The sequence below is a fragment of the Alexandromys fortis genome, unplaced genomic scaffold (genome assembly GCF_014885135.2).
Source record: "Alexandromys fortis isolate MF-2015 unplaced genomic scaffold, M_Fortis_MF-2015_v1.1 scaffold_151, whole genome shotgun sequence".
Classification (NCBI taxonomy): Eukaryota; Metazoa; Chordata; class Mammalia; order Rodentia; family Cricetidae; genus Alexandromys; species Alexandromys fortis.
The window spans coordinates 522,808-534,422 of NW_026068043.1; the positions used below are offsets into that span (position 1 = coordinate 522,808).

The following is an 11,615-nucleotide window of genomic DNA, read 5'->3' on the forward strand; positions in this document are numbered from 1 at the left end:
GCAGCAAACTGTTTTTCGGGTTTGTCATTTGTTTTGTTTTGTTTTGTTTTGTTTTTCAAGACAGGGTTTCTCTCTGTGTAGCCTTGGCTATCCTGGAATTCACTCTGTAGACCAGGCTGGCTTCAACCTCACAGAGATCTGTCTACCTCTGCCTCCCAAGTGCTGGAATTACAGGCGTGTGCCACCACCGCCTGGCCCCTGTTTCCTTTTTTTTAATTGCATTTATTTATTTGTTTTATTTGCCTATGGGAGGTTGTGTGTGTGCCACAGAATGTTTGTGAAGTCCAGAAGGCAACCGGCAGGAGTTAGATCTCTCCTTCCACTGTGCAGGCCCCAGGGGATTGAACCGAGGTCCTCAAACTTGGCGACAAGTGCCTTTACCCACTGAGCCATCTCACCAGCCCTCCTCTGGCTTTGGAATACTTTTCTCATTTACTTCTAACCCCAGATTGGTAACACCCAGCACAATGGTGTCACATGTGATTCCGATATTTGAGAGATTACCGTGGGGCTAAGGGAATCTAAGGGCAAAGGGATGTGACTCCGTTGGTAGCAATCCTGACCAGTATACACGACATCTGGATTCCATGCCCAGCACCACATACACCAGACATAATGGCCCGTGACTGTGGTTATCAAATCTGGGAGGGGAAAGCAGGAGGGTCAGGAATTCAAGGTGCTACGTAGAGAATTGGAGGCCAGCCCGGGCTACATGAGACTCTGTGTCAAAACATAACAGGAAAAAAGTTTTGAGACTGGGGAGATAGCCAGTTTCTAGATGATCCCTGTTTGCTTCCCGGCCCCTACATGGTGGCTCCAAACATCTGTACCTCCAATTCCAGGGGGATCCAATTCTGGCCCCTGGGGTCACCAAGTATGCACATGGTCCACAGACATACATGAAGACCAAACACTCTTCCACATAAAATAAAAACAAATAAATCTTTTAAAAAAAAAAAAAAACAAGCAAAACTCTAAGAACAGCCAAGTCCTCTCGATCATCCTGCATCCAAAGGCTGCCCCTCCTGGGTGTGGCAGACCCAGGCTACGTCCTCCTCAGCGCTTGTCTCTGATGCACCATTGCCTGTGACTGGCGCCCCCTGGTGGTACCGGGCCTCCAGGCATCTGGTTTACACTACATTTGTGGGGGTGAGGTGCCCAGCTGAAGCCCTGGTTCTCTGACTGTCCGCCCACCCAGGAGTCTGAATGAGCTAAGGGTGTTGCTGTTAGAAGCCAATCGCCACTCCCCAGGGCCCGAGAGAGACCTGAGCCGCGAGGTGCACAAGGCAGAATGGCGGATAAAGGAACAAAAACTGAAGGATGACATCCGGAGCCTGCGTGAAAAGCTGACTGGGCTGGTACGTGCAGGCAAAGGGTGGGGTCAGGCTAAGTGGTTGCCGGGCCAAGGAGCCCTACAGTGATCTTCCAGAGTTACAGAGGGGGCTGGAAATCCAGTTCTCTGGGATCCCAAGCGCATAGTAGTTGGAGGGTCCCTAGTAGCCCCTTTTTGTACATCATAGCTAGAGATGCTCACACACACACACACACACAGCCTGGTCTGACCAGAGCCAGACGTGCAAAAGTCATTCGTGTGTGGAGGGCAGGAAACATCCGTGCAGTGAGGTGAGCAACCAGAAACAAGGGGCTGGGCTCCTTGTTCAGTGCTGTGTGGGGCTGTAGGCCGTCTCGGCAGAGATGAGAGGTTTGGAGTCAGAGGGTGGTGGAGTTTCTTCAGTAAAAACGACTTGACATCGAGCTGAGTTATCCTGGGTGGGGATGGAGACAGGTGGTGATATTGGCAGCACAGGACAGAATTAGGACCCCCCCCCCTTCCCTTTTTGATTGACTTGTCAGCAAGCTTGATCCCCAAGCCATCTCCGGCCATCTTTGGTGTATGGATTGGGTAGACCAAGGAGGGTGGGATCTTCTTTCCCCCTGCACTTTGGAGTACAGGGATTAGATCTGCCATTTCTGGTCCTGGAAGAATCCACAGGGTAGAGAGGAAGGTGGGACAGTAAAGAACATTCAGGGAGCTGGGGATGTTGTTTGGTGCTTGAAGTCCTAGGTTCTATCCCCAGCACTATATAAAACCAAATGGGGTGGCCTATGATTGTGATCCCAGTATTGGGGAGGTGTCGTTCAAGGTTATCCTCAGCTACATAGCAAGCTCTGTGCCAGCCTGGTCTACATGAGATCCTATTCGAGGAAACAAAGAAAGGAGCTCTTTAGGCATATGGGGTTCGTCTGGTTTCATGGATCCTAGGAATGGTGGCTGTCGGGCCCAGCTGCCCTGACAGCATTCAGGTCCTGTGTCTAGCCCGCTTAGGTGTCAGCGCACTTGTGGCCTGTGTGGCTCTGTGACACGGGAGGAAGGAGGAGCCTATGCTGGTGGACTTTCCATATGAGGTACAGGTAGAGAGGAGTTCGTATTTGTACCCTGGGGCTCCAGTGAGACGGACCAGCCCTGGTCCTTCAGGGAAAAGAGTGATAAGCTGGAAGCCGTATGAAGACCCTGAGTCCTGGAGAGACAATGAGGTTTGCATAGATGCTCAGAGCTTGGCCCGAAGTCTCAGGCTGGGGCGAGAGGGTTGGGGAGGCTGAGCCTGCCAGGTGCATCTTGGGAGGATGCTTTGATGGGAGGAGAGTGGAGTATGTGGACGCTGACCGTCCTGAATCGTAGCGAGGAGAGAAGAGACACGTGTAAGGGGCCGGGGATAGGTGGGAGGAGGGTCACATGGGCTTGGGGGTGAGAGAGGAGTACTGGGTGTAGCGGAGTCTGTGGAAGTTGGAAGGGGCAGCTCGGGTAAGGCTGGAGAGGGAGGTCTTAGAGTCTAGGGCTTGGAGACGTTATAAGGGAGTCCCTGTAAAACCCAGGCTCGACTCAAAAGGGAGGTAGGACCGGTTAGCACCCACACAGGCAGGTCACGTGCCCGCACCTCCACCCTTCCAGGATAAGGAGAAGTCCCTGTCAGAGCAGAGACGCTACTCCCTCATTGACCCAGCATCAGCGCCCGAGCTACTGCGACTGCAGCACCAGTTGGTGAGCACGGAGGATGCCCTGCGGGACGCACTGGACCAGGCCCAACAGGTGGAGAGGCTGGTGGAGGCTCTGAGGGGCTCAGACAGGACTCCGGTGAGCACGCATCCGGGGCTGCAGCCGGGAGGGTGGCCGAGTCCGAGGACCCCAGTCCCAAATGGGAGGCAGCTCCATCCTGGAGACCCCCGTCTGACACAGGAGAGTGACCCAAGACTGGAAGCCCCCCCCCAGTCTGAGGAGGGTGGTCCCATCCTAAGAACCTAAATCTGAAAAGGAAGCAAACAGTCCTGTCCTGGGAGACCCCAGCCACAAGGCTTTGACTCTGAGCCTGGTTGGTCCCACTGGGGACCCCGGTCCCCCTTGTGGTTACATGTGGAACTGCATCCTGACCAACTGCTCAGTGGCGCCTCATCATCCCCATCCCTCACTCCCCTCCCTCACAGACCATCAGCAATTCCGGTTCTGCCAACGGTATCCACCAGCCAGACAAGGCCCACAAACAGGAGGTAAGTGCGCCAGCAGTCTCTCTAGGTCGCCCAAGCCAGCACCGATGAAAAAATTCGTGGAAGTCATTAACTACACTAGGAACAAGAATACTCTGTGGTGTGTGCGTGCGTGCCCTGTAACAGCAGGGGGTTGCTTGCTTAGGAAGATTCTGGTACTAGTCTATCCCATCCAGGAATGGTCCTGCTTTTCTCTCTCTCTCTCTCTCTCTCTCTCTCTCCCTTTTTTTTTTTTTTTTTTTTTTTTTTTTTTTTTTTTTTTTTTTTTTTGTGGTTCTGGGAATGGAACCAGAGCCTTCGTATTGACCACACCCCCAGCTCCTCACTGGGGGATTCTAGGCAGGGGCTCTACCACTGAGCCACACCCCAGCCCCTCACTGGGGGATTCTAGGCAGGGGCTCTACTGCTAACCACATCCCCAGCCCTTGTTCCAGTTTCTCACCTTTCCCCCAGATTATTCCCCCAGATTATTACAAACACCCATGATAGCCCCTGGTCTGGGAGCATCTTTGTCCCCAGGTCGTTGTGTGACCCAGGCAGGTGAGGCTGAAATGAAGACAAACTCAGCTTACTCCTTGACCTTCCGCATTTAACAAGGGTCGGGCTTGGGAACGAGGACCTTGAAGGCCGTTCCTCGCCAAGTAGCTGAGGGCAGCGCAGCCGGCAGTGTTGGGGTGGCAGAGCAGCTGCTACCCTGGGAGCTGTTGTCTAGACCATGTGAAGGTTTGCTTTTCCAGAAACCTCGTAAGAAATATGGTCCTCATCACTTCAAGATGTGGAGACTGAAGTTTGGGGTCTGCTTCATGTTTCTTTCTTTTTTTATATAATTTAACTTATTTATTTGGTTTTTCGAGACAGCCGCCATCACCCAGCTTGCTTCTTATTTCTTGAGATCCGTTTTCCACAAAGGTTCTTGGGTCTCCTTATAGAATCCAGGCTTTTCCTGCCACAGGGCCTTGGCACATGGTGTTCCCCGTACCCTGCATGCTCTCCTCCCCCTTGTCCCTCCCTCATCTGCCCATCCATCCCTCAAGACTGTTGACGATCAAACCCTTGTTCTCTCTAGGACAAACACTGACCCAGGGACGCCATGAACCGGCCCCATTCCCACCAGAGCCCTGCCGGGCTTCCCACCTGCAGCTCCACCTCCAGGCAGGAGCCAGAACTGTCTCTTTGGAGATGAGACTGTGTTTGTATTGTCCTCACCGCTGTGGACAGTTCCCACCTGAACCCCCTGCCGGACCAGGAGGCTCCCACAGACACGGCCTTCCACAGAGCGCGGTACAGCTGGGCCTGGCCCCAGACAACCTCTCTTGTCCCAAGGCGCTTCTGGACTTTGCAGAGGCTGAAGCGATCCAGTTAGGCCTCTCTTGGCTACAGCAGGCTGCTTTGAGTCTTGTCTGGGCACCTGGGTACTCGCCTGCCTCCCTTCCCTTCTGGTGTCCCCAGGTACCTTGCAGGCCTCTGAGGAGTGGTGCAGGGCCCCTGCTTGGACACCTACACACTGAGAAGGGCTTCAGTCTTCAGAAACTAGGAAGGGCATTCTTGACTCATTTACACATTGGTACAAGGTCTCTTGGGCCTCTTTAGCCAGGGAAGGTTTGGGGATCGACAGGCTCCTCCCTCCTCAACACCAGGCTAGTATGCATACTACCCCCACCTGCTGCCCAGAAAGCACTGAGCAGACAGCTACAGTATTAGGTGAGCACGCAGATGTTCTTCCTCCCCTCCTGACCTTGAGCCAGGCCTGGCTTGGGGCTTGGAGTCAAGCTAGAACAGGTACAAAACTCTTTAAACAAAGCATTCGCATGGCGTTTTATTGGGGGGGGGGCGGGGAGAGAAACCGATCTGGGAACCCCTGCCATGTTACTCCAAAGACCCCAGCAACCCTCAGAGGGTCCGGTTCCTGTCTTCCCAGGGTGGGACCACAGTGGGTGACCGCTATGGTAAGTTAGAAGGATGGACCAGCAGGTGGCGCTCACGCTCACCTGTCGGGAGGAGTCGAATTAGCATCTCCACCCTCCTTTATGCTTTGGGTAGCACTCGCCTTTAACAACAAGCAGCCTAGAGCCTAGAATTGACGCTTTAGTGGCCTAACTGCAGAGCCAAATATTGCTCTCTTCCGCACAATCGGGCAGCTCACGGATTAGGAACTAATAGCCAAAGGCTCCCACAGTAGGGACCAAAAGGGGCTGAGCCCCACCCCGGAGTGGGCTTGCACCTGGGAGGTGTGCAAGAAGCCATTTCCTCACAAGCACTGGCCTTTGAAGGCCCCCTCAGCCTACCCGGTGTGACCACACGACTGTGGCTCAGCCGTCCCCTCCCTCCCCCTCCCCCAGTGGAATTGTGGAAGTGTGGCAGTCCGTGTTCGGACAATAAAGCTTGTGTCTGAGGTACAGGACTCCTGCTGTCGCCTGCTTCTGTCTTGGACACCCTGGGGACGGGAGTGGGTTCTAACTCGGCTCTCAACTCTGAAGGGTCAATGGAGGTGGGGGGGTGCTTTCTAGGGGCTGGATTTGAAGAAGGTAGACCGTGTCCCTAAGGAGTAACACCCGAGTTTGTCCCCTGACCTCCACGTGTGTACACGCGTACCTGAGTGTGCGTGCATGCTCACGCACATACACTCACACACAGGAGCACAGGCACGCGCACATACACAAGCATGTTTTTTAAGTCTGCGGGTATCGTAGGTTTTCTGTTGCTGTAATAAAACAGTATGAGCAGTGGGGATGAAAGGGCTCCTTGCAGCTCACAGTTTCACATCACGGTCCACCACTGAGAATCAGGGCAGGACCTGCAGCGGAAGCCATAGAGCGGTGCTGCTTGGTGGCTTGCTCCCCGTGGTTTGCTCAGCCTGCTTTCCTCTACACACCAGGATTACCTGCCCAGGAGTGACCCTGTCCCCAGGAAGCTAGATCTTCCCATACCATTCATTCAGAAGATGCCCCACAGACGTAGCTACAGGCCAGTCTGGTGGGGGCAGTTTCTCAATCGAGGTCCTGTTCTAGTTCCTTTTCCGTTGTTGTGACAGAGCACCGTGACCAAGGCGAGCTATAGGATGAAGTATTTGATGAGTTTCAGAGTGTGCATGGCAGCCGGCGGGCGGGCACTGGAGCATGGCTGAGCGCTTACCTCTGACCTAGAATCACAAGGCAGACAGCAAACTAGTAATGACCTGGACTTTGGAAACCTCCAAGCCCGCCCCCAGGGACCCCCTCCAACAAGACCACCTCCTACTCATTCCAGAACAGTTCCACCAACTGGGGACGAAGTAGTCAAACATGAACTTATGGGGGCCATTTGCATCCAAACGACTACATTCCACTCCCTGGCTCCCATAGGCTTGTAACCTTCTCATAGTGCAAAATGCATCAGTCCAACTTCGAAAGCCTCCATAGTTCTTCAGTCTCAACATAGTTCCAAAGGCTTTTCTGAGACTTCAAGGCAATCCCTTAATTTAAACCCCCTGTAAAGCCAAATTACATACGTCCTCTAAGGGATGGCACAGAGAGGCTGCCAAACCAGACCCCTCTGTGTATGGGAAGAAAGATTTATTGGGGATCAAACTGACAAGGGTGTCTTTTGGGGGGAGCGGAGAGAAGAGCAAACCTGTGGCAAAGCAAGCAGATTTCTCTGGGACAGTCCATGGGTGAGGGTCTGAACTGACACAGGCCGTGGGGTTGACCAGGAACAAGGAACCCTTCCAGAGGTAGTTGACCTTGTGGGGCGAGGTTCTGGGAGGCTTCTGGAGGATTAAGGGTAGTCCGGTAAACAGAAGCCCACCTTTAAGTTTTCTTTCTGGATAACAATCCTAATACATTAGAGTGATAATAACCACGAGACAGAGTCACTGTCGGGCCGCCTCAGAACCTCTGACAGCAAAGTCAATCCAAAACTCATCAGTTCCGTCTCAGGCAGAGTCTTAGGGAAAGGGCAGAAAGCAGTCACGGTCTTTGCCAAAATATCACAAGAACGGCTCTCTCACCCAGTGGCTAATATTGTTTCCCTCTGAGAGCCTGAGCTGGACATCCGCAGCTCTCAGTGTTGCTGTCTTTCACGTTCCTCCTAGGATAACCCCGTAAGCCCGGGTTACAGCATTCAATGTTCTTCTAGGCCAAAGTCCCAAGCAGGGGACCAGGCTGAGCTGAGGCCCTAGGGCCAGTCAGGAATACTGCCTATTGGTCCTTCGTGAGCACACACTGGGTATCAGATGACAAGCGGGTGTGGGGACCCTGCTGTTGTAGTGCATGGTGTCTATCACTTTATGGGCTCCCGGTGTGTGTGTGGGGGGGTTACATCTTTTTATTGGTGCCTGAGCCTAATCCTTGGGCCTTATTTTCCTAATAAGTTTTTCTTTCTTTCTCATTCTTTTTTTTTAAAAAATATTTATGTATACAATATTCTGTCTGTGTGTATGCCTACAGGCCAGAAGAGGGCACCAGACCTCATTACAGATGGTTGTGAGCCACCATGTGGTTGCCAGGAATTGAACTCAGGACCTTTGGAAGAGCAGACAATGCTCTTAACCACTGAGGCATCTCTCCAGCCCCCTCGTTGGTTTGTTTTGAGATGGTGCTCCTTCTGCCTCAGGATCACAGAGTGCGGGGATTACAGCTGTGGCAATCTCCACAGGCTTTCTTCTTTTCTTTCTCCCGTCCTCTATCTCCTTCCAGACTGTGAGGAGAACATCAACTCAAGCTTCCAGCCATAAATGGACAACAGGGGCGAGGTGAGGATAACAGACGAGAATGGCAGGGCAGCATTCTGGCCAGCTCTCCACTGTATCCAGGTTGTTACCAACACTTGGGAGACCCCTACTGATTTCATGTGCTCCCCAAGAGAGAGATTTTCCCTCATATAAATGTGGAAAGTGCTTAGTTATTAAAGTATACTGCTGGGGCTGGAGATGGCTCAGTAGCTAAAAAAGCTTGCTGTACAACCATGAAGATCGGGGTTCAGAGCCCAGCACCACTGGTCTCTCACACACCTATTAGCCTAGCACGGGGGGGGGGGGGGGGGGGGGGGGGGGNGAGGAGACAGGAGAGGTTGGAGATGGAAAGGAGGAAGATAAAAAATGAGGAGAGAGGAGGGGAGTGAAGAAGACAAAAGGGGAGGAGGAGACTGAGACACGCGGGAGGTATGCATACACATATACAAAACTTAGAAATAGCCTTGCCTGTAATGCACAAAACTCACCACAAGGTGTCTCCCTTGGCTCTAGCACCTTCTGGTCCAGGCCCTTCTCCATGGAGCACAGAATGCTTAGGACCCGACTGGCAAGCTAGCAGAGGAAAGATGACGTGGGTGTCTCCCTCCTAGCCCTAGAGTTCCCTGGTGTCTCCCTCTTGGCCCTAAAGTTCCCTGTCCCCAGGAGCCACCAGGCACATGGTGTCCCCCCTACCCTACAGGTATCTGTCTGTCCACCCATTCATCCCAGCGATAGAAACCTCTAGAAGGAACGTTTGTTCCATATCCTGGACCCCTTCAGGTCAGCTCCTGGACTGACCCCCTTCCTACACCCTGTTCCTTGTGAAGCAAGTTTCCTTGTGGGTGACTCAAAATGTCTTCACTAGGATCCTTGCTGAATCAAGATGGCATAGTTCTGGACTGTTCTCTGGAACCCTGGGCAAGGCTTTCTGTTCTTTCTGTCACGTGCCAGCAGAGGGAAGGACTTACTGTCCCCTCCTGTCCTCAGAGCCAGAGGCAGAGCCTCGCCCCTGGCTCAGTAGGTGCCCTTCCCTCTGCCCCGGATTTCCCAGACTTCTCAGACCCCAGGTGTGTTTTCCTCTCTTCTCATCCAGTCCACACACCTGCCCCACACTGCACCCACTGTTGACTGTCCTCCTCCCCCTGTCAAAGCTCCAGTTGTCAACTCAACACGGCTGGTCCTGTGATCCTGTCTGGGGGGGTGCTTGGTTGGTGTTCAAGGGCTTGCACTGTGGGTGGTACCATTCCTAGGCAGGTGGGCCCGGCTTTATAAGAAAGCAGGCTGAGCAGTCCAGGGGAAGCAAGCCAGTAAGCAGGATCCCACCATGCTCTCTGCTTCAGTTCCTGCCTCGAGCGCCCACCTCCTCTCTCCACAGTGATGAATTTGTAACCTGTCAGTCAAATAAACTCCCCGCCCCAATTTGATTTTGGTCAGTGTTTTATTACAAAAACAGAAAGCAAATTAAGGCAGTCCTTCATCCTGTCCTAACCGCTTTCCATACCCATTCTGGCCTGTTCCTCAGTTGCTAGCTCAAGCCTTACCCTTCAGAGAAATCTTTCCATAAAAGCACATGCCTTACACACTCATATGGACACACGCACCTATACACATGGACATCCACTGACACAATATATATGAACACGTATATTCCTAATTCACTACACACATATCCACACACCTACTACTCATACACATGCATACATACTGACACCTATACATACAGTCATGCCATGCACACTCTGCTTTAATAACATAAGGGGTTTTTTTTCTAATGACAAGACACTTCTGTTCATGGCAGCACCAATCTACTACAGAGAAGACAATGGGCATCAAAGAAACTCCACGTGTAGTTTACTTTCTTTGTGGCAAAAGTAAGTAAGTCACTGGACAAGAAAGTGCCCTTGCCTCGGGTGTTGACAGTATGCTGTCCTAATTGAACAAGCAGGACACAAAAGAGTGATTGCTAAACCTTGTCAAGAGAAGACAGGACAGTCCTTCAAAACTCCTGCTTCCTAGCAAAGTCTGTTGAATGTTCTAGACCTATAGGTCAAATACAGATGCTCCAGCGTTGCAGAGGAACCTTAGGTGACTGTCCAGGCAGCCAGCTGTTTCTGTAACTTCTCACTTTTTTTGGAAGTCACTTGCTCACACTTCCTGCTTGCTCAGGTAATGTCATTTCCTTCCTGGGTCTCTGAGGGAGTTGAGGACTAGACAGTTATAGCTACAGTTTCCCTTGTTTACCAGACTCAGAAAAGAGATTCACTAAAGTATATAAGGTTGAGAGACTTAAAAAGATAATTTTGAGTTGGTAATGCAAGTTAGAATAAAGAGTAAATTAGGGACTGGAGAGGTGGCTCAGTGGTTAAGAGCATTGCCTGCTCTTCCAAAGGTCCTGAGTTCAATTCCCAGCAACCACATGGTGGCTCACAACCATCTGTAATGAGGTCTGGTGCCCTCTTCTGGCCTGCAGGCATACACACAGATAAAGTATTTTATACATAATAAATAAATAAATATTTTTTTAAAAAGAGTGAATTATGTACAACACTTTGGACTCATAAGATAGGATCGATATGGAATATTTTCTCTGAATTTGTCAAATGCAAATGGATTAGACATTGTTGATGGACTTATTGCCTGTAAATGTTATATATAGTTATTATACTTACTATATATAGTTTTTCTTATTTAGTTTTAGCCTTCATTTTTATTTTAGACAAAAAAGGGGGAAATGTAGTGATATTTTGTTTGTGTTTTAACAAATAAAGCTTGCCTGAAGATCAGAGTGCAGAACTGAGCTACTAGAGGCCAGACAGTGGTGGCACACACCTTTAATCCCAGGAATTTAATCTCAGGAAACAGAGGCAGACAGATCTCTGTTAGTTCAAGGCCACCCTGGGCTACACAAAATTGATCCAGTCTAAAAGAGAAACAGAGCTCACACAAAGGTGATCCCAGCACTCGGGATCCCATGGCTCTAATCCCAGCACTAGAGAGGTGGAGACAGGAGTGATGTGGCCGGGGGGGAGAGAGGACTATAAAGTGGGAGGAGACAGGAGCTCAGTGCAGTCTGCTGAGCAGCCAGTCTGAGGTTGCAGTCTTTGGTCTGAGCATTGGTGGAGGTAAAAGGTCTCTCTAGTGACTGGCCCGCTCTGCTTCTCTGATCCTTCAGCTTGCATGCCCTGACAGCTGACTCTGAGTTTATATTATTAAGAACAATTAGAATTCATGTTACACAAACACCTCACACACATGCATATAAATATCCACGTATACACACAGAGATCTGCCTGCCTCTACCTCCCCAGTGCTGGTGTTAAAGGTTCCACCGCTGCCCTGCAGTCATTCTTCATGCAGTACATCCTGT

General features: G+C 51.3%; 1 protein-coding gene across 3 annotated transcripts in view; it reads left to right on the forward strand.

Moving 5' to 3' along the window:
* The window catches only part of Clip2 (CAP-Gly domain containing linker protein 2), a 58,973-nt gene extending 53,032 nt beyond the window's left edge, over positions 1-5,941 (forward strand). For 2 of the 3 annotated variants that reach the window (XM_050166126.1, XM_050166127.1), the window contains 4 exons: positions 1,199-1,358; positions 2,951-3,133; positions 3,481-3,543; positions 4,607-5,941. In XM_050166126.1, coding sequence (XP_050022083.1) covers positions 1,199-1,358; positions 2,951-3,133; positions 3,481-3,543; positions 4,607-4,618 — 418 coding nt within the window. In that variant the 3' untranslated portion in view covers positions 4,619-5,941. Of the gene's footprint in view, positions 1-1,198; positions 1,359-2,950; positions 3,134-3,480; positions 3,544-4,606 lie in introns of those variants that run through there. The other variant, XR_007595983.1, reaches the window with a different exon arrangement.
* The last annotated feature ends 5,674 nt before the right edge of the window (positions 5,942-11,615 follow it).